Raw genomic sequence first — 24,130 nt, forward strand, 5'->3', positions numbered from 1 at the left:
CAAAAGAAAGAAATACATCAGATGAAGACACCCACAAACACAAGCACAAAGGAAATAAAGAACTGAGCACAAGCAATCGAGATGAAGGGCAAAAGCTAACAAGATGTCAGATGAGGAGATCAAACGATCAAATGAAATCAAGCCCAGCACAAGAAGAAGAATAATGAAGCCTCAGATGATACAAGACCATGGACGATGGACAAAACTAAGTCAAAGCATCTTAGACGGAGTCAAGAGCTTGCACAGCTGACCAAACGGAGACTCAAATACACAGACGAAAACCAAGATGGATGGATTGCGTCTAAAGTCACAACGAGAAGAACTACCTAGTATCCACACTCTCAGAAGAACACATGAAGTCATCAAAATAAAGGAAGAGAGAAGAGAAAAATGGACTAGCACTTATCCATAAATCAAAATAAAAGCTGGATGTGTCAGAGCAAGTACACCTACCAGTCAGCAAAGCACAACGCCTCTATAGCTACAATATCAGGAAAGTACAGAGATATCTAAGTCATGATTAATGTCATACATAGAAGCAAACAAAAGGTACAAAAGACTTTGTGAAACGCAGATTCAGCAAGCAAACATTAAATGCAAGAATCCATGAAGCCTGTACAAACTAAAAAAGGAAATCAAATGATGGCTAGTCAAGCGTCAAAATTAGGTCCACTCACGGACGGAAGAACATTTAACAAACATCAGATGAGGTCTACTACAAGAAAGAGACATTGGAGTATTAGAAGAAAAGCCAAAACGAGACCAAACCTGGAACAAGAAAAGTTGTGTTGAACATCAGAAGAAGCCAGATGGCCAACTCTGTTAAAAGAACAGTTAAGGCAAGGCACATCATGAGAACCAGACAATTCAAGCCAATTGAATAGACAAAATACAATATGTGCACCAGACGACTATGGGTCCAATATCAGATGGATGTGTGTCAAGAACAACCTCTAGTGTAATGTGAAGAAATGGACCAAGCGTGAGACAAATATAAGAAGAAAGTCAACTATGCATCAGACGAAGGACAGCACAGACTGAAAGACACCCAGACAAAAACAATGTCTATCTATTCATATTGTTAACTAGATCAAGAAAAATCAAAGCATTAAACTCAGATGTAGACGAAGGTCAAGATTGAGATACACAGGACCAAGAGACGAAGACAAAGACTGCCACGCAAGCAATTAAAGAATCAAGTCTCAAGAAACATACCAAGACATCGTCTATGACCATACAAAAGCTCTCAACGTAAAATGTGTGATCTAAATGAAGAAACGAAGAAGAAGAGAAGCACACAAAAGCAAAAGCATGCATGTGTCAGAAAAAGTGCGTTACTTTTTCAGATAAGGACAACGGCTATATTGTTGCATGACCAGAAAAAGACAAACAATTCCTAGGTCTTAGATAAAGTCAAACATTGTTGCCAACAAGACAGAGAAGAATACACACAATGTCTAAAAACAGGAAGCAACATTTAATGCAAGATCTTGAGCATTAAATGAAGGATGAAACTGGTCATGAACGACTGCATCAGCTTTAACGGACATATGCAACAGGAAAATTTTACAGGCCTATAAGTATGCAATAACCTCAAATCGAAAAAGGTTGGCAAGAAGCAACAAAAGAATGACTATAACATTGCCCTGTGCTTTCAACATTAAGCACCAAAACTAATATCAAGCCCAAGAAAAAAATAGAGAAATCAGAGATCGATTCTTCATAGTCAAATCTACAATGTATCATTGTATTCATCACTATAGTCTAAGGTGTTCCAAGCATATCTTAGGAAGGAAACCTTAGTGAGTGTTGTAACCTTATGTATCCTCTTTGTAAAGAGTAACCCACACACTCAGAATCTCTGTAGGACTAAGGTAGTGAAACCTTAGAGAGTGTAGATCATATATGAATCCTCTCTATGAGAGTAACCCAAACACTCAAACCTGATTAAACGTCTATCATCTGTAAAACCTGAAGAGTCTAGGGAAAGAATACTTGTAAAGCCTGGAGAGGCTAGTCAAAGAATACTCACTGCTAGCCAGAAGTGGCTAATAAGAATATACTAGCGTCAACGAGTGAAGCCGACAGGCTAGGAGTGGTCGAGAATACTTGGGGAACCAGAAGTGGTTTAAGAATACTAGAGCTGGTGAGTGAAGCTAGCCAACCAAGAGTGGTTGAGAATACTCATGACTAGGAGTGGCCGTGACCTGGGTGGTCTAGAATACTCAAGAATTAGAGAGGTCGAGAATACTTGGACCAGGAGTGGTTCTAACCTGGGTGGTCCATAATACTCACTACGAGCCTGAAGAGGCTGATTAAATAATACTAGCACTGGTGAGTGAAGTTGGCGGGCCAGGAGTGGTCGATAATACTTGGACCAGGAGTGGTTCTGACTTGGGTGGTCCATAATATTCAATGCTAGCTTGAAGAGGCTGATAAGAAAATACTAGCGTTGATGAGTGAAGTCAACGGGTCAGAAGTAGTCAATAATACTTATGTACTTAATTACATATTTAGTGGAACCCTCCAGTTGAAGGAGACTGGACGTAGCTCAGTTGAGCGAACTAGTATAAAAATGATTGCATTGTTTTAATTATATTTCAGACGTAAACTCTTTTTAATTGACATATCATGTTGAAAACTTCGTCTACTATCTATTCTGCATTAAAACCATTTCTCAGACGTAAATGTTGTTTAACAAATATATTACACTAAAAAGCTTTATCTACTGCTTATCTTTAAAAAAACTATCTTGAAAAGGAAAATGCAAAAACTTTAATCATTATTGTTATATGAAACATTTTCCTTCAGCAGACGATAAATCCTTCAGACACAATGACCTTATATTAAGCAAATTTTACATAACCGTCTGGTATCTAAAAAGTGCATTGGACGAAGAACATTATTCTTGCGAAAATGGTTTAAAATTCCTTCCTACACACACACACATATTCAACCCCCCCCCTTCTATGTGTTCCATGTCTAACTTCACAAACGACACCTATGTAACTTTTACTAAGTATTACACTATCCAATAACTTTATATTAAATGTGAATTTTATAAATCCAACCATTAGATTAAAAGTTATTTACTCTTAGATCATATATACAAAATTTTATATTAATCCAAGATAATTTGATACTTCATATATGAAGTTATAATTCAATGGTTAGATTTACAAAATTCACCTTTAATATAAAATTATTGAACGGTGTAATACTTAGTAAAAGTTATATCGATTTCGTTTGAACACTCCTCAATAATTTTATATTAAATGTAAATTTTGTAAATCCAACTGTTGAATTATAACTTTATATCATTTTATATGTTTATATCAAATTTTGTTATATATACTTATATATATATATATATATATATATATATATATATAAAAGAAGGGATTCATTTACTCTACGAGTAAATTTATCTAGACTTACTTTGTCCAATAACTCATGTTTTATATCAAATTTCAATTATCCAACCGTTGAATTTAAAGTTATTGCTGCATAGATTAAATATGCAAATTTTAAAAAATTTGAAAATCATTTAATACTTCTCTTTATTAATTCAAATTAACGTATAAAATATTTTTTTATAATTATCTATCAACTTGAATTAATAAAACGAAATATCAAATAATTTTCGAATTTTTTAAAATTTTACAAACTTGATTTTTTAAATTCAACGGTTAAATCATTGAAATTTAATATAAAACATGATTTATTAAAAAAAGTAAGTTTAGATAAACTTACTCATAGAATCAACAGTTCCTTTCTTTTATATATATATATATATATGTGAGAGAGAGCGAGATTATTGAATAATTCAATTTGGATTGTTGCATTGTCCAATAAAATACTTTCTTAAGGCTGCTGCTCAGCTCATCATTGATTTAATTCGCACAGATCCAGCAGTAACTACTTTTCCATTAAATCCTAGGGAAATTTGGTAATGTCTCAGCCATCCCCACTTTGGATTGTAAAGAATCTTCAAGAACATCCTGCACAACATACATGGGATTGCAAGCTCTTTTAGGGTAGCAAAGTCTCTTCAAAATAATAGCGATTAAAATCAAATGTTGTCAATTTTCATGTTCAAACAAGAAGCAAAAGCGACCATGCAATGCAAATAAACCCAGAAACAAGAGAGAGGGGAGCTGTAGCTAACAAAATCCGGTACACACAATATTGATCCTCGTTGTCAAAAACAGACAGAACAATGGCCCAGTAAGCAGTTAGATTTTGCGTCTATCAAAGAACAAACACGTGAAGCCATGTTACTCTTGTCGTCCTAAATCCTACACAAAACAAAAAACGGCAGTCATTAAGGTCGCACAAACATCTTTTCAATAGGGGGCCTTCTTGTTGGATCAATCAACACCTCAAACTCTCTCATGGCCATCCAAACAATTGTGTCACCATCACTCATTTAAAAATCCTCAGTGTAAAGTTTCATTTAGGCTTTTTAAGCTCAAGTCAGATCAAGAAGGGTCAGATATAAGGTATTTTTTCCATGTTGAATGCACTTTACGTACGCAGTTCAATTGACCTTGTGGTGGTATGCCACAAACGAAAGAATGGGTTAATGACACTACGGTTCATGAAGTGTTCTGAACAAATGAACACAACATTCCCATCAAGCAAGAGATTTCAAGTGATCCTGGAACGAGAAAATTTTCGTTATATGTCATCAAATGTCAGTGACACACTGGCACTAGTTATAGCACAAAAAAAAAAAAAGAGTAATTAAAGCAAAACATATGACTCACACTGAGATGCTATACATTCAATAGAATGAGGAATTATAGGATGTTCTCAAAACAAGAAATCTCTTTATTCCATTGAATCTATATCATCTCAGTCTCCTTAGCCATTGATATCTTACTACATTTTAAAGGCTGTGGCTTAAGCTTAAGTGAACACATTTAATGGCAGCAAGATATCTCTTTTGTTATGGGAGAACCTAAGAAGTTCCCAGTATAGAACAAGAGAAATCTTTTGCTGGTCTCAAACATTTCATGGATGTACATGATGCGGGATTGATGACCTCTCTGGTTACCAACATGTACAGGGAAGAGACACATCTTGTTTTTCTCATAAAAGTGCACGCCAAGTTTACATTCTAAGGAAAATTGTTTTTCATGTTTAATTTTGAAAGAGGCATTAAAATGCCAATCAGAAAATAAGACAAAGGCATTAATGATGTTTCTGGAGCCCTCCATGGATGCTTCTTCAGGATTAGAACTTTATCAAGTAAAGCTTCACTTAGAAGCCTCTGGTGGTCAGCATGGAAGAGCTAAGCAAGCAATCTGTAGAGTGCAATGGCATTTACATGTTTGAAGCGCTCAAGGCCATCATTTTACATTGTTCATTCAATGCAAGAAGTTGAGCCTCTTTCTTGTCAAGCAAAGCACTCAACCGCACATTCTCTTCCATAAGTTTCTGAACTTCAGCCTCTTTCTGCATTTTCTCACCCTCCAGTTGCGTAGTCTTTCCCACTAACCTGCTCAAGAGAAAAAAACCAAGCCGTAAGACAAATAAATCTTTAGCTTAAAAAAAGAAAATAAACCTATTACGTGAGAACTGAAATTAAAATTAAACCCCGGTCACCTGAAAATGCGTGGATACTAATACCTGTGTTGCTCAAGCCGTATGTATAGGCATTAGGCACACACAACACATGGACCATCCCATCTAGGTTTCTAAATAGCGGTCCACAACATCTGTTGCAGCCGCAATATTGTTGTTGCAGTGCTCTTTGCAACCGCAACGACCCACAAATGTGATATGATTTTAAATCACTGAAAATTCCGCAACACAACCGTAATAAATCCGCAACATTATTTTATCCACTTTTTTTAGGTCAAAAAACACACAGATTCAAGTTTTAATTTTCTAATGATCTAATCTAATAAGTTTGGTCAAATGGGATGTTAAGAAAGGGAGATAAGCAATTAATGATGGTTGGTTGGAATACTGAGAGGTGTATGATGCATTTTAGGAAAAAGAGAAAGGGGTTTAGTGTAAAAATTAAGAAAAGGAAGTTTGATTGATTTTTATTATTATAGAATTATTTGTTTATATTTGATGTAAATATATAATAATTTCACGTCACAGCAATCTTCATCACAACAGCCGCAATGGGCGACCGCAATTGCAATTTTAAACCATGATCCCATTCTACCCAAGTTATACTAATGTATTATTAACATAATTTCGGACCTTAAACTTTTGCTTCAATTGGCCTTAGTAATAAAGTTATACCACTCTATTTTCAAAATATTATTTTGTCTTGTGTGGCTACAACTTACCTCCATTGGTACACACTACACACCCTGATAAGAACTGGATTAGTGTTACACAGATCTGGTTCACTCCCAAAGATTTCCCAAATCCAAAGACAACTCCTTTCCCTCTCAACAATCCCTTTTATTTATAGGCAACTCCGAACTAACTAACTTTGATTCTCTCAAACTCCACTCTCCTAACTACCAACTAACTAGTAACTAACCAATGGATATCTATCACACCCAAGAAAAAACCAACAAATACAAGGACATTTGAAGAATATAATTATCTAAATTCTAAAGAATGAGATAAGGTAGCTTGAACATGGAGAAACATTTCCAATAGCATCCATCAAACCAGCATCAATGGTGATTAAAAACAATTAAATTTTATGTAGTATCTGATGTCAATCGTACAAAACTTATCCAAATTAATCTGTATTCACCCAAAGAAAAAATTAGAAAACCATATTTTTGGAATGCCACTGTAGATATTGGTAGGAAAATTGCATACTAAAATTATATCCAAACAGACAAACACAAGAGAATAGGTGCATCAATGGACATGATAAACATGCCAACTTCCAATAAGGTGATATTTTAACATAAAAGACAAGTAACTCTATACTCATACAAATTAGTAATTTTAGTAGGAAACCTGGAAAAATTGAATGGGAGTTACTCAAATCGAAGGAAATAAAGGAAGACATCCTCTTAATTTATCGAATTCTTTTTTTTGGGGCAGGGGGTGGGGGGGTAGCAGGGCAGCAAGGTTATAATTCATCAGAGGATGAGATGTTGTTCAAAACAATGTTATCAAATAACCATTATAACCCGTTATAACGGAATACCATAAAGGCCTCCAACCAAATCGCCATTCGCCATCTGATATTTGGCGATATTTGGCGTTTTATGTCGGCGTCCGCCATGGCACCCACCATGGCCATCGCACCATAAAGGTTTATAAAGGTCATGGCGGATATGGTGCTTTTTTATTTAAAAAAAAAAAAGAACCATTTTAGAGTTTTTGACCCGAGCTGAACCCATTTTGAAGAAAAATCCAAAACATTTTGTCACAAACGCAGAACGCTGTTGCTCCCAACCCTGAAAGTTGCTGCTGCCCTAGGGTTCTCTGAACCTTCGTTCAACTTCAGTGACCTGAACCGCAGCAGCCCCTCACTCTGGCAAACCTTGGAGTGAGGTTCAAAACAAGTTGTCTGTTAGTGTTTTTTTTTTTCTACTTCTTTATTCATCTTTTATTCTTCTATTCCTCTTCTTCATCTGATCTTCATCTCCTTCATGTTGGGTCTGGTTTGAGTTATTATTTTGTTCAAACATTGAAAATTATATTTTGTTCCTTATCTTTTATTCTGCTTTGCTTTTTTTTTTTTTTATATTTAACCTTTTAAGTTGATATTTTGTTGTCTTTAATTAATTTTTGCTATTTGTAATTTTTTTTGCAGTTTTTTTATATGTTTATTATTATTTGTTTTGTCCGCCATATGTTAATAATGGATTTTTGGCTCACTGCCATAGACCATTATCCATTATCGATAAACTTGGTTCAAAATAAAGCACTATGCTTATTGATTAACCAAATCATAATGAAAAGAACTAAAACTGAGAATGAAGTTAGCTCTCTTAAATGAGTTAAAAAAAAATTATTTTATTTAAGAATAACATGAGTTGTGCTCCTGATATTCAAGTCCAACATAAACATTGTCCTTATGATATGAATGAGGACCACCGCCCCGCCCCCCCAACACCCCTGTGAGGTTAAAAAGGGAAATGTTATTTGACACAAGTAACAATGGATCTAAGAAAAATCACTCAAGGTGCATGCCATCAAGAATACATATACTATAGAAAAATTAAATTTAAGCATAAAAATGAAGCAGGAAGTGTTCCATTGCATCTAAGTCAAACAATTTGATGCAGGTCAAACACTAGACAATTATCAAGACATTAACAGAAGCAATTGAGAATAGCATATATATATTTACCGTTCAAACAGCCTCTCAATAGTTTGGAATTGCTTCTCTGAAGAAAGTAAGGTTTCTCTCACTGTGATTAGACTACTAACATATGACTTCAGAGACTCAAATTCCTGTTTCACTCTAGACAGCTCTTCTTCATTTTCAGCTGCCCGCTGTCTCTGTCTAGTTGTTTCTTCCACCAAATCTGCAACTCTTTGCCGCATGTCATTCAAAATACCATTTGTACCCAAAGCAAAACGCTCCATCTCCTCTAATTTCATGGACATATTCTCTAACTGAGCAGACTTTCGCATAATTTCTTCCTGACCTAGACTCACTTTTTCCTTCTCAAATGTAGTTTCTGATTCTGCCAATAAAACCCTTTTGACAAGGGCTTCCATCACATCTGTGACCATCTGAACAGACTTGAGTATCTCACCTATATAAACTGCATCTTGTTCATCTAAAGAACCATGCTGACGGTTAATTCCTATCCAAGATTCTTCATCTGGACCATCAAATGAAGAAAGATCAACATTCCTAGACCAACCTGATAATGGAATCCCATCCTTGTCAACAAGCCCTACCCCGTCTAGTTTTTTTATGCCACAAGATGTATGGGCTAGATGAGGAACGGCCATGATTCTAGCTTTTGATTTTAAGTAGGTCAACAGGGTAGAAGTAGTCTTGACTCTTCGCCATAGAACCTCTAACTCCTTTCTTGCATCTTCCTCTGAGCCTTGTATGCAAGCCTTTACCTCCATTATCCTTGCTTGCAATACATCCACTTGAGATTGGCTTCTGTCCATCTCCTGCTTCCAAGTTTCATGTGATTGACTCAGCTTAGACTTCAAAGCTGACATATCTTCATCTGCCGCCATGTCCTGTCCAATGTTGAATAGAAATATGAAAAATAATAACAAAGTCAAATTTTAATAATGTAATCATAAAACATGTCCATTAAGATAAAGATATAAGCCTCAGATTTCAAAATATGAAAATTCCTAACAACTCATTGAAACTAGGAATATATAGTAAAAATCCAACAAAAGGTAAGCAACAAAATATAATGTGTCTGAAACTGGGTTTCAATTGTGAGAACCAATTCCACAACTGAAACTCTTAAATGATGTGCCAAGCAAGCTAGATAACAACTATTGAAGTAAAACTAAAACGAAAGCACACTTACTAAGAAAACTCATCTAAATTTTAATCTAATATGATTTACACATTTTCCCATTTCAAACTCTTATCATAAATACATCCAAGAAATTTTACAGATTCAAATATTATGACTTCAATAAACAATACTACCTCCATTCTTATATATAAGACTTAATTGCCTAATTCACCAAGATTAAGAAAAGTAGTTAATTTAGTTGATAACAATAAACTTATCCTTTTTATATATTTTTTCTAAAACTACCCTTATACTACATCTTTTTTCTAACATACTCATATATCTTCTAACCAATTAGAGTACATGTCCTATACTATTTCTCTCTCTTATTTAATACTCATCTTTCTCCTAACCAATTAGAGTGCATACTCTCTACAGAATTTATAATTAATGCATTTTACTTTACCAAACTAAGTTAACACACTTTAATTAGGGATATTTTAGTCTAACAATAATTAATATATGAGACAATATAAATTGGATCTTATATAAAAGAATAAGCAATTCTTCAAACTCAAAGTTGGGTCTTATAAATAGGTACGGAGGTAGTAATAAGTACATCACATATTTTCATGTTCTGCAACATTTTGAAGCCAACCAGAATCTATGAAGTTTATAACATCCACCAATACTAGCACCATAATTATCAATCGCAGATGGCAGCACATAGTGGCTAGCTCTGAAAACACTATAGCATGATAGCGGGAAGTGGGATATTTGAAATATTATAATATAAACTAAATAATTTATACTACACATATAAACACTAAAAAAAAAATATTAAAGAAATTCATGATAATTAAACACAATCACCAACCATCAATCTAGAAGCAATAAGAACATAGTAATAATGAAGTCAAGAAACGAAAGATGATGGTAAAATTAAAAGAAATAGATCATGAAAAATAGGCAAAAAAGAAATTAGCATAATGTGAACTAGAACTAGGATATCTAAAGGAAGAAGAAAAAATGGAAGATAGGAAAAAATTGTCCCATAAAGTATGAAGGAAACAAAGGTAACATTCTGTGGAATATTTTACCCATCAAAAAATCTAAACAATAACATTCCTGGGGTAAAGTTAAGGCTTTTGAAACCCATATCATGGTCATCCAACTATACTAATGTGCGAAAAGCTGCTATTGTGGAGACTATTGAAAACCATTCCGCTACTTGAATCCCATTGCATCTCAGGGCCACTCCACTCATCTATCCCGCTATAGTGCCACTATTTGCCCGCTATTGGCTACTATGACTAACAATAAAGAACTATTCCACCAATATTAGACAAATAGCACGGCATAGTTCATGTTACCTAGATTTCAAATCCCAAGCAAGTAAGGCTTCTAATAAAACCTTATCTACTCAGCAGTTGAAAACATCGTATGATAATTGACAATCCATACACATACACACGAGTCTAACTGAGTACAGTTTATATTTGAAACTAGATTCAATGCAGAAGAAAACTAAAAGCAAATGGGTAACCCCGACATAATGAGTCCGGAAATACATAACAAACGAGAAATACACAATTAAAATGAATTGGTTTACATGCTAATTGTTGTAAGCTATGGCCATCATGAACAAACAACCTTTTTTTTCTGCAACAGTTATTGTTTTCTCTTATTTTCCTAAACAATGAAAAAAAAAAAAAAAACCATGCTTAAAGCTATTGCACCTACCAATCCAAGATCAAAGCAACGCATCAAACGGTTATCTCGAGAAATGAACTTCTACATGAAAACAACACTAGAAAACACCATAGGCGGGAACAGTATCAACAGAGATTCCCCAATTATTATTTTCTAAATAGTTTAAAGTGATCTGGAAGAAGAAGGGGGGAATCGAAATTGAAGCGAAACCCAGAGTGGAATGGGAAAAGTTGAAAATGAAAACCCACCAAAACGAAGGAAAAGAATAAAAAAAAATGCAGACTTTAGGTAACGAACGAAAGGAAGAGACAAAGAAAGAGAATGAAAAGAGGAATCGAGTAAAAGAGAATGAAAGGAAGGAGAGAGAACCTGGATGAAAAGAAAAGCGAGTTGAAGGAAGAGGAAGAGTTGGATCAAACAAGGTGTTAGGGTGTGTGTGTGCCTATCTTTCTTTCTCTTTGTTGGTAAGAAAAAGAAAAGAAAGGCAACAACAACAAGAAGAAGAACCCATTTCTGAGATAAGCAGCAGGTGCTTTATTGATTGTCCCCACTTCCCCCTTTGCCTTTTCTTAATTTTTATTTTTTTATTTTCTCCTCTTTCCTTCTTCAAGTTAAATATTGATGCAGAAGTTTCTCATGCTATTAAGAAATTGTGAGTATTCTTTTTCCTTTTCAAACACCAAAAACAAAATACCGGAAAGAATTCAATTTAGGAAAAAAATTATTAGCATTAAACACAAAATTCTCTTTTTAAAGTATTTTAGAAAATTTTACATTTAAACAATTTAATTTTTAATATTGAGAATATTGAGAATAGATAACAATTTAATTTTTAATATAATATATTTTATATTTGCCAATTTTATTAATTATTGTTAGTACTACTAGAGACAGTGCTATTTAAATCGAGTAAGATCATTATAAATGGATGATAAAATTCTCTTTTAGAATATTTGACATCCAAACTCAAGAACAAGTCCAATAATAAAATCATGAATAGATGCTCTAGTAGGTAGATCTTCTAGTGGTTGATGATATGAAACTATTAAACTCAATACAATGCAACAGATTGATTAGTTAAATTTATATTCTATATAAAGTTATTTAATATGAAACTAAATTAATTTTAACATTTAGTATCAACATATCCTGCTTCACTTATACACACACATGTGAGTAGAGAAAGATATTACTCCTTCCGTTTTTTTTTTTGTTTGATGTTTAAGTTTATGCACAAGAATTAAGAAAAATGATTGATATTTTAATTTTTCAAAGTATTTATTACTTATTTTCTTGTTATACCCTTTAGGTGGTTGGAGAAGAAATAGGTACATTGAAAAATGAATGAACACATAGTTCAGTAAACACACATTAATTATCAAGAGTAAAAATGAAAAAGAAAATTAATAAGTCATTAGTTTTATAAAAGTGATAATGAAAAAAGAACAAAAAAAATAATGTCAAAACGATTATGAATAAAAAACGGAGTGAGAAAGTATTAAGTTTGAAATTAATATTTTTTATATTAAAAGTGTTAAATAATTATAACCTACTTTAATAAAAAAAAAATTATTTTGTTTCATATACTAATATGTGTAGGAAACCATTTTAAAATAAATATTTAATAAAAAAATATTGATTATAAAAATTAGTTCATGAACTAACTTATTTATCCAAAGACTTATAAATGTAAACTCTTTTAGATATTGATCTATGCAAGTTGGTTTTCTTGATTCAAGACCCAAATGAATCAATACAATTTTCTTTTTGTGAATTGTAGGGCAGGAATACCTCAATAAGAATCAATTAAAAATTACGAGGGTAAAAAGTAGAAGTTACATTCATCTTAGCTAAAAGGGAAAAATACAGTAAAACTACATCAAATACTCTCAAATTCACAATAAGAGATAATCCAAAATTCGATAATTTATCTACAACTTGGTTAGCTTCATGATGAGCATGCATCCAAATTAACTCATCGACTACCCTATTGAAAGAAACTATACTCTAGACTAAACTATGTCTGTGTTTAATTTCACATTTGAAACGTGAAAAATCACGTTTAACGTGAAGCTACACATTGTAGCTTCCACGTTAAACGTGATTTTTCACGTTTTAAACGTGAAACCAAACACGCACTATAACTAGGATAAAGGCAGTACATTATCTATTGAGAAAAGCATTGCAATCAAGGAATCAAACTTCATAAGGAACTTCCTAAACCCTTTATTCCAAGCAATACCAATCCCTATAAAATGGCCCACAACTCCATATAAAAGGACAAAGTAGAATCCAAGTATCAAAGAAGAATTGAATCGCACTAGTATGGTCATGAAACACTCCATCAGCTGCAAATTCCTGACCATTGAAACAAACAACAACATCATAATATAATTTATACTATCCAAAAGGTGGATGAAGCCAACAAATTTGAGACTCAACCTATCTAGGAACTCTGACAATTACCAAATCAGACCCAGTCGCATCACCCTCAACCAAAAGACTAGCAAATTGCGTTAACTTTCATAAATAGCATCCACACGAGCTAAAATGCGAAAGTTAATATCACCATGTTGTAAAGCTACATCTCGAAACACAAATCATTTATGTAGGCCTATAAAACATCCAAGGTGACAACAAAAATGAGGAACCAAGAATCATCCTATAGATTCAAAAGGAGTCATTCATCCATCTTTTAATAATAAAAAAGGCTATCTTTTGAGCTTGGAAGTAGAATATACCAAACTACTCTAGCAATTGGACAATATCTTAAAATATGAGCAAGATTCCCATTATCACCACCATATCTTGAACACGAAGAATCATTAGTCATATGCCTTGTGCAATGAACCTCATTTGTTAATAAAGAATTACTAGCAATTTTCTAAAGAAAGGCACGAAAATGCTTAAGCCCTTGCAAACTACAAATAACCAAAAATAAAGGGTTTTTCTTCAAATCCATACCATACATAATGCTAACATAAGGAGTAGGAACAGAAAATTCACCATCCTTAGATCCCTTCCAAGATATACATCTAAACCTCTTATTACACTAGGTAGAATGATGGCTCTAATGTATGCCAAACTCAAAGCCAAAAGGTAGCCACTGAGCAAACCAAAATCTCAGTCCCTCGTTGCTTCTACAACTTTTTTAGACAAAATTTCAAGAGAAACATTCCCAAGAATTTTCTCATATAAAATACCTTGGTTACGGATCCAGTCATCATACCATAAATTAACTAAGTTTATGCACATCAAAAATAGGGAGAGTAGAATCCCCACAATGATACTTAACATACATATCCCACGCCCAAAGCACATCCGGTCTTTTACACAACTCCCAACAAAATTTCATTAAACACACATGGTTAGATTCCTTAGCAGAACTCAAATCGAAACCCCCAGTAGATTTTGGTTTTCAAATATTGTTCCAAGCAATCGAGTGGACCTTCCACTAGTGCTCTATATGCCCCCTATGAAAAATTCTAGACTTATCCATTTTAAAGAAAATAGACAAGGGGAGTTTGGTAGATTGCATAACATATGAGGGGATTGCTTGCAACACTAATTTAACTAAAGTGAGTTGTCTTGAAAGGAATCCTCAAATATTCTCTTGTGTAACATGTTAGGTCAAAAGACGATTTTAAACTCCCCAAGCTTTAAGTTTTAATGATAAAAAAAACATAGATATTTTTCTAAAAGAAAAGTTTTTAGATCAACTAATAAGACGAAATGGTATAAGATGATTTGTAAGGCAATTAGTTATCTTGACATTAAGTCTAACAGAAGAAGCACTTCATCTGTAAGACATTTATTTTAAATTCCTATCATTTATGATGTTTGATAATGAAATCAATATTTAGTCATATGATTCCTTAATAGATTGAACTAAAAAAACTTTTTTGGTACTCACAAATAACAAAAGTAACAAAAGACATATTTTGCATCAAAAAAATGATGGGAAAATCTCTTAAATCATGGAATTTCTAAAAAAAAAGCTACTTTGGCCTAACACACGCATGGCTTCACTTGTTCGATACCTAAAATGAGATAAGTAGCTTTCTTGATCATATAAGATGTGACAATTTGGTGAAACGCATTTAATGCGAGCAAGTAATGCACCTACGATCACTTATCCTCACAAGGAATGAAAATGAAGACAAACAAAACAAGTCTATGAGAGACACTCAAGGATTTGCAATGATCATCTTCATCAAAGCACGTATAAAGAAGCTTGAAGATTTAGAAAGAAAGAGAGAACACAATATAGAGAACATTTTGTAAAAATCTATTCTTTTTGTTAATAAGCCTTGTAGTTATTTGGTTGTATCACATCTTGTAAGATGAAACAACACAATTATCTTACCCTTTATAACTTAGTGTTATTGCTTTGAGCTTAGAGAAACTTGACTATAAAAGAATACTTAGTTAATTGAAGCCTAAAGAGGCTTTGTGTTCAAAGAATACTTGGTTGTTTTAAGCTTGGAAAGGTTTTGTGTTTAAAGAATACTTGGGTAGTTGCTTGAAAAGGCAAGTCAAAAAATAATTAGGTTGGGCCAAAAGTGATTTATGAAAGAATATTTGTATCTTTGTAAAAAGATAGTGAAACTTGATTGGGTTAATCAAGAACTAAACATAGTCTAGATAGTTAAAATGAATTAGTATAAAAATACCTTATGTTATTCTTTCTTATCTCTTTATTTACACCCCTAAAGTTAAGATATTACTTCATTGGTTGAAAAAGTGTATGTTTTTTATTGACATTATTCAACTCCCCTTATAATGTCTCTCTTTTCTCTACATAACACTGGAGCACCTGAAAATATTCCCAAATCCTCATTAAGTTGGAAGCCCAACTTCTTACTCATAGCTTGTCTAAGGTTCCATCCCACTTAATTAAAAAAGAAACCTAAATCTTATCATTATTCACCTTTTTCCTCAAACCCAAGCAAAATAATTCAAGCACTCGAAGAATGATACTCACCTATTCTTCACTCACTTCGGAAAAAAGGAGAATATCATCCACAAAGGCCAAATAAGACAACTTTGGGGATCTTTTGGAAATTTTAATAGACTTCTAATGCTTTGCATTCACTGCCATTTGAATAACATGGAACATTCTTTTAAGACAAAACACAAAAAGGTAGGGTGAGATCATATCACCTTGTTGAATACCCCTTGTAGCTTAAACTCATCCAATGCCTCTCCATTGCACATAACTTTCATCTAGGAAAAAGAAATACACCACCAAATAATCTTAGTAAAATTTGTGGGATATCCAATATCCAATAAAGTATCCAATTGAAGTCCTTATTGAACCTATCATATGTTTTCTCGAGATTAGTCTTAATCATCGTCCAACCCTGAAGCTCCTTTCTCATGTCACATCAAATGGAAAACTTCTTAAAATAAAATAATGTTGTCTCTGCTTTGACACTCCAAAATGAAACTAGCCTAGAAAGGACCAATTAGCTTTTCCATCAAAAGACACAACATGATGGAAGTGAATAGAAGAAGTGATGAACAAGCTCCTCCTAAGCTCCTCCTAGGCACGGATCTTCTTCAATGGAGATTGAACCAAAATGATGAACACTTTAGGATGATGAACACTTGCAGAAATGTGAGAGGGAAGTATCCAAGCTCAAGCACTCAAAGGATTGCTCACTTCAAAGTGAAGTAAACTAGGTTTTCCTAAAGGATTTGAAGGCATTCTCTTTGGATTTCTCTCTTGGAATTTTCGATGACTCTTGAGGGAATTAGCTGAAGAATGATTTCAGAAATTCTCATATATTCAAAAGTGTGTTACAAGGTGAGAAAAGTTACATTTATAGAAGAGAATTAGGTTAACTTGGGCGGCAACTTAGTAAACCTAGTTGGCGCCAAGTTTGAATTTCAAATTTGAATTTGAAATTCAAACTTAGGCCAAATCATATGCTCACACGGATGCTACCCTCATCTAAGTGTCATTTAGGAGTGATTTGGATTGAATTTGAAGCTCACATGGCCGGATCCACCCCATGCCATCCATGTGACTCAAATTCAATTCAAATTATTTCTAAATGATGCATAAATGAAACCTATTTCTCCTATTAATGTATTCTACATATAAACCTAATCTATTGACCGAAATACATTGGTCTAATGAATACAATGAATAGGAAAAATTACAAGAAGAAGAATGAGCCTAATATTGGGTATTAAAAGCCTAAAGCCCAAGAAGCCCAAAATTAAGCCCAAGACGCCTAAACCCTAATCTATGGTCAAAATACAAGACCAACATCAAAGTAAATTCCTATACTAAGAAAATACAATAGAACATGGTGTTTAATCAATGAAGGCCCAAGTGAGAAGCACCCTAGGCCCACCAAGCCCATTGGGCCCACTAAGCTCTGAAGCAGTCAAATCTTCAAGTAATCTCCTGGCCATAGCTCTAGTGGTTGGGCCTTTAGCCCATGCTCTTCCATCACAACATGTGAGCTAAAATCATAGTAATAACCTTATAAGAAACATTGTAGAGACTTATAGGCATGAACTCCTTAAAATGAACCATATTCTTTACCTTAGGGATAAGTGAAATGAGTGTGTCATTGATCTCAACCACTTTGTGAGGATTTTGAAAGATATGTTGGACTAGTGAGACCAAAGCCCCACCAACCACATCTCACTAGCTCTAATAAAGGATTGCTTGAAACCCATCTAAGCTTGGAGCTTTAAAAGCCCCCATACTCCCAAGGACATGATGAACGTCTTGACAATAACATTAGCCTCAAGAGTTGGGAACATACCTTAGAATGCAAAATCCTAACCCACTTGGTCAATGGTAAACAAATTTTGAAAGAATTTAGTATCTAATTCCTATAATTTAGTTGGCTCAACCACCTTTCTTCCATCACCATCTTGAATATTCTACACCTTATTACACCTTTGTTTAATGATTATAGAATCATAAAAATATTGCAAATTGCAATCACCAAGATTCAACCACTTAGAATGAGATTTCTAAAAGTGAACAACCTCTTCCTGAAAACACACTACCTCATATTCCTTCCAAGCTAAAAATAAAAAGGCTTCCAAGTAAGCATTCTCCTCATGAACAAGCCAAGAATTAATCTTATCCATCTTCCAAATGAGCTTCTTTGTTTATAGAAAATAAAGTGTCAAATACTTCTTTATTCCAAGTATGAAGCTCCTATTGGAAAGACTTGAGAAGAGATGTCCAATTCAAGGGAGCATTTTAATGTAACACCCTTATTGAAGCTCCCATTGTAACACCTCGATTTTCATAAAAATTATATTAATAATATGTAGTATTTATTTTAAAATTTTAATGTGTTTATTAGAAGGATTTTTAATATTATTTAGCTATTTGATATGAGTTTTATTTTTATATGAAAAATATGTTATTTTTTTACTAAAAGGGAAAAATATATTTTATATTATTTATCGATTTTATATGAGTTCTATCTTAATTTAAAGCATGATTTTTAACTAGTATTTTGGTTATTTGATATAAGACATTTTTACAAAAATGTATTTTATTTAGAGTTAAGTATATTTTATCTATTAAAAAGGAGGAAATATGTTTAATGATATTAATTATTTTTAGAGGGAAGGAAAGACGTTACAGTCATTTGCTAATTGTTGTTGTTATTATTATTATATTAATTTGAGAGTAGGGAAGTTATCTGAAGTTACCGAGAGTCATTTCAGGTATTCACTCTTCTGACTCATTTTCTTTCTACGCTACGGAGAACTCAAAGAAGAGGAACAACCGAATTATGCCCGTGCTTTGACTTCTGCTCATCAAGGTAAGAGGGGAGTGAGAAACCTCACTTGGGGGTGTAGGAATATTTGTTGGATAGCAGGATTGACCCTTAATCTCTTGTTTGATGTGTGCTCTTAGGAACAAACATATTTTGAATGTTTTCTGTTTTGGCTTTTGAGTTTTTTGTTGTGTTCTCTGATGATTACAGAGTATGAATGTATGTTTAATTTTGAGTTTGGATATGTTTTGATATGGATTTGAGTGCTCTATGAGTTCTTATGGGAAACCTATGAGAAATAGGAAAATTTTAAATGTTTTCTATTTTGGCTTCTGAGTTTTTTGTTTTGTTCCCTAATGATTACTAAGCATGAATGTATGTTTAATTTTGATTTTGGATATGTTTTGATATGATTAGAGTGCTTTATGGGTTCCTATGGGAAACCTTACAAAAAATAAACAAATTTTGAATGTTTTCTATTTTGCCTTCTTAGTTTTCTGATAATTACTAAGCATGAATGTATGCTTATTTTTTAGTTTGGATATGTTTTGATATAGATTAGAGTGCTCTATGGGTTCCTACGAGAAACCTTATGAGAAATAGGCAAATTTTGAATGTTTTCTATTTTACCTTCTAAGTTTTCTGTTATATACCTTGATGTTTGTTGAGTGTGAATATGTGTTTAATTTCGAAAATAAATAAGTTTTGATATGAATTAGGGTACTTTGTGGGTTCTTGTGGGAAATCTTATGAGGAACAAATAATTTCAAAAATAGATAAGTTTTAAGTTATGTTTGGAGGTGCTAATGATGTGATAGCTGTCTTATTATGGTGTTGATGCAAATGGTGTATTTTTATGAGCATGATGAGGATGAGAATTCCTTGTATGTGACCTTGTGATTGTGAGTGTAATAATGTGATATGAGAACAAGTGACATGATGAGATATGACAAGTGAATTGTTGAGTCCATGAACATGTGAATGTGTGACATGCATCATATGCATCTATGTGACAGGGTACGATATGGAGTACACCATTAGGGAAGGCCCTTCGAGAGAAACATCTTAAAGGAGTCCTAGGAGATAGCGCAATTTGGAAGGCCCAACTCAGCCCATTTGTGTGCATGCGACGTATCTTGCACTACTTTGTTATCCCAACGAGACCCTAACAGTATATCTTTCTAGTTGAGAGTGCGGGGTTGAGCTGGCATGTACTCCTAGACTACTCTAGGTATGTTGCTTCAGCAGCATACCAAGTGATATGTGATTATGAGATATGTGACTAGCGTTACATGGATGTATTTATGAGTCGAGTCCATGACATCATTGCATGATAAGTGAATGTGCATGTGTTCTAATGTATCTATATGTGTAACTTGTGTGGTATTTGTTATGATTGTGTGTGTTGCGCCGACTTCAAAGTTGCTATGACCCATAACAACCTTTGTTTATTTTATTTTTTATAGATTTATTTTTCATTTTTTCACTTTGTTTTCCTTCTCTCACTCACTTTTTTTTTTCTTCATTATTTTTTTCCTGATTTTTTTTCCAATTTTTTAAAAAAGCTTTTCTTTATAAAAATAGATGTTTTTAATATTAATTATTTTTATTTAAATTTATTTTAAAAAATACTACTAATTTATTTTTTGTTGAGTGAACTATTATGGGTTATTTTAAAAAAATCTTATTTTTTGTAAATTATTAAAATATTTTAAATGATCAACTCTTAAAATAAATTTATTTAAAATATTTATTTATTTTATTTTTACAAAAATTTTATTTTTAAAAAAATTGATCCATTTGAAAAGTTGAAATAGCCGGTAGCGACACTACTAAAGTTGCTACAACCGGTAGCAACTTTTGCATAACTAAATTCAAGCCATTTTAAAAAAAAAAAAATACACGTGACATTGGTCTCACTATGACCTATAGCTATACTATAGTAAACAGTCTCAAATGTGTAAATAATTTCAAAACAGTCTCATTTATGTAATTATTTTTAAAAAAACCTACAATGATCAATCAACCTGATTAATATTAAGTGGCATATAAAGTTTCTTGATGTGATTGTTTTTCACTTTATTCCTTTTAAGTCAGATCATAGACTTGTCCTTGCGAAGTTGCAGGTGTATGATTCTCCCAATTGACGTAAACAACCATTTCACTTTATGGCTTCCTAGATTACTTATACAAATTTCCTTAGGTTCGTGCAGGTTCACTAGAATGCTTCCTTGAATTGGACATCTCTTTTCAAGTCTTTCCAATAGGAGCTTCAAACTTGGAATAAAGAGGTATTTGGCAATTTATTTGCTAGAAAAAAGAAGCTCATTTGGAAGATGGATATGATTAATTCTAGGCTTGTTCATGAGGATAATGCTTACTTGGAATCCTTCCTATTCTATGTGACACCCTCTACCCTACATACATAATTATACAATAAATAAAGATAAATAAAATCATTAATAAATAAAATCCAAGTCTCTAACTACATAAGGGTAAAAAGCTCACATTTATAAGTCAAAAATCATAGTTTAATGCAGAAATTACAAAAGAATAAAATCAAGGTCTTCTAAGCAATTTAACAAGAATAACATTCTAAATTAATCCTAACTAAGCCCCGGTGTCACATGTCTTATGAGAGCATACCCCATAGTGAGACTTAAACCTTATCACTAACATTCTTATACTGATGATCACTTACAATACAATAAAAATATACATAAAGCAACTAGGGAGTGAGAAACATCTCACTCGGGTTCAGATGTAGAAATAAATGTTAGGCAACAGTGCATTAGTGTCTTTATGTCCCATAATAACCCATAGGGGCACTATAGCAAACAACCTTAAAGGTGTAAATAGTTTTAAAATAAACTCATTTACATAATTAATTTAGAAATAATCCTACAATGCCTATTAATCAATAATTTATATAACCATAGATTACCTCTGTTCTATGTGAAAAGATAACCTAAAAGCCCACATCATTAAGAGCACAATCATTAATCATATCAACAAAACCATTCATACCTCTAAAAGAAGGCTTATTTTTTCCGCCAATCCTTTCATGCTAATGGAGAATGGAGTTAAAATTCCCAATGATAGCCAATGCATTATCAATGTTAAAATCCATCTTCCTAAGTACATCGTAGAACCCTTGACGATTATGATTCTAAGGACTATTATAACAACCATCCATACCTCTAAAAGAAGGCTTATTTTGGCCGCCAATCCTTTCATGTTAATGGGGAATGGAGTTAAAATCCCCAATGATAGCCAATGCACTATCAATTTTAAAATCCATCTTCCTAAGAACATTGTAGAACCCTTGACAATTATGATTCTAAGGACTATTATAACAACTGTAAGCAACCAATCACTGCAATTCCTTCAATTCACGTGCAACTGAACATGGTATCTAGACATGTCAAGAACCTGTATTTTCCACAAAGCAGGGTTCCACAAGCACCATATATTGCCAACATGCCTCACAAGCTCTTCAATAAAACATCTCTCTAAACCAATCTACTAGACTATTCTCTAAACTTTAACCCCACTATTGTGAGTCTCCAATAAAAATATTAAAGAGGTTGAACACTCTTTCAAAAATATCCTTCATCATTGAAGGTAAACGTTTCTTCATTGTCCTGTGACAATTCTAGAATATCACATTCATTAAGACAAATGTGAGGTGGGAGGGGGGGAAGGGGGTTGAGCCCGAACTAGCTCCGATGATAGGTCATTGCAAATAAGCATATCATTTTCTTCCATTGGGTAGGTCCATCTTCTCTCTTCTAAAACCAAAATGTTCCAATGTTGTTGATAGAGGGATATGGGAGGAACATCGCTAAATGAAATCCGTACAAAGAGAGGGAAAAACCTCCATCACTTGGATTTCAACTTTTAGGTACCTTTCAAACAAAATGGTCCATAGGAGAGCCTTGCTCAACTGCGATGGCCTCTCTTGTCTTCTCTAAAATTTTGATAAGAAAAAGGTTTTTCGCTCTTTTTACTTCCATTTTTTAGGATAAAAACATAAACTCTCTAGGTTGGGTAGCCCTTAGTGGGCATTTTCTATTCGAAATAGTCGACCCCTTACTAACACCAATGGGATGATTAGACACAATTGGCATAATGGTGCAAGTTTATTTATTGGACCCCTTATTACTACTTAGCCCAATATACATCAACAAAAATATATATGTTTTTTACCTTATTTTTAATTTGGTCCTTTACCAAATTTCTTAGCCCCACTTGGGCCATTGTCCCTAGGCCCAACCATTGAGTCTTATGCCTTAAAAACTAGGCTGATTCACCATTGTAGAGTTTTTTTTTTAAAAAAATTAATTAATATTTTGAAACTATTTACACCTTTGGGTTTATTTGATATAATGTCGCTATAGGTCATAACGACACCAATGTCCCCTATATTATTTTTGTGGAAAGGAATTGAATTTAGCCGTGGAGAAGTTGCTAATGGCTATAACGACTTAAGCAATGTCACTAACAGTTGTTTCAACTTCTCAAATAACTTAGTTTTTTTTAAATATATTTATTTTAAGAATTGATCATTTAAAATATTTTAATAATTTACAAAAAAATAGGATTTTTAAAAATAACCAGAATAGTTCACTCAACCAAAAATAAATTAATAGTATTTTTAAAATAAATTTAAATAAAAATAATTAACATTAAAAAATGCATATTTATAAAGAAAAGGTTTTTAAAAAATTGGGAAATTTTTTTTTAAAATTAAAAAAAAAAGTAAGTGACAAAAAAAAAATAAAGTGAAAAATGAAAAAAAAAATGAAAAAAAAGGTTGTAAAAAAATGAAAAAGATAAAAATAACAGAAAAAAAATGTGAAGAAAAGCTGAAAAAAAAGTTATATTACCTTTGATTTTATTTTTTAACAAATTATATTACCTTGAACCTTTTAAACATATATTAATATTTTAAATATTTTAATATGTTTATAAATTACATAAATTAAATTTAAAAAAACAAAAGAATCGCTATCCTCGATGTTACATTTTATATATTGAATTAATATTTATTTTATACTTTTATTTATTTAATTTTATTAAATTTTTATTTAACAGATAATAAAAAAAATACTTACTTTATTAAATTTATATTTATAATTTTTTAGATACATATATATATATATAAATAATTTAATTATATTTTTTTATATTAAATAGTTCAATTAAAATGTGAATTTATTTTTTCTCTATTCTTTAATAATTTATTTTAACCTTAAAAAATATTAATAA

General features: G+C 32.6%; 1 protein-coding gene across 2 annotated transcripts; it reads right to left on the reverse strand.

The window, feature by feature from the left end:
* Positions 1-4,980: 4,980 nt before the first annotated feature.
* Positions 4,981-11,638, reverse strand: LOC109787960 (uncharacterized). Of its 2 annotated transcripts, none has more exons than XM_020346576.3 (3): positions 11,466-11,638; positions 8,291-9,147; positions 4,981-5,503 (listed from the first exon to the last, which is right to left on the reverse strand). In XM_020346576.3, the coding sequence occupies exons 2-3, from the start codon at positions 9,142-9,144 to the stop codon at positions 5,329-5,331; spliced, it is 1,029 nt and encodes a 342-aa protein (XP_020202165.1). In that variant the 5' UTR covers positions 9,145-9,147; positions 11,466-11,638; the 3' UTR covers positions 4,981-5,328. The 2 variants fall into 2 exon arrangements, with proteins under 2 accessions (XP_020202165.1, XP_020202164.1); XM_020346575.3 differs by lacking the exon at positions 11,466-11,638 and adding an exon at positions 11,127-11,404.
* Between the last annotated feature and the right edge of the window lie 12,492 nt (positions 11,639-24,130).

The sequence above is a fragment of the Cajanus cajan genome, chromosome 5 (genome assembly GCF_000230855.2).
Source record: "Cajanus cajan strain Asha chromosome 5, NIPB_CcT2T_4, whole genome shotgun sequence".
Lineage (NCBI taxonomy): Eukaryota > Viridiplantae > Streptophyta > Magnoliopsida > Fabales > Fabaceae > Cajanus > Cajanus cajan.

Excerpts from the sequence above, each read along its gene's own strand:
- LOC109787960 (XM_020346575.3), bottom strand. The coding sequence starts at position 11,150 with ATGCGTTGCTTTGATCTTGGATTG. Across the intron at positions 9,148-11,126 it reads GTTGCTTTGATCTTGGATTG|GACATGGCGGCAGATGAAGA; the intron begins GTAGGTGCAATA and ends AACATTGGACAG. Across the intron at positions 5,504-8,290 it reads ATTGAGAGGCTGTTTGAACG|GTTAGTGGGAAAGACTACGC; the intron begins GTAAATATATAT and ends TCTCTTGAGCAG.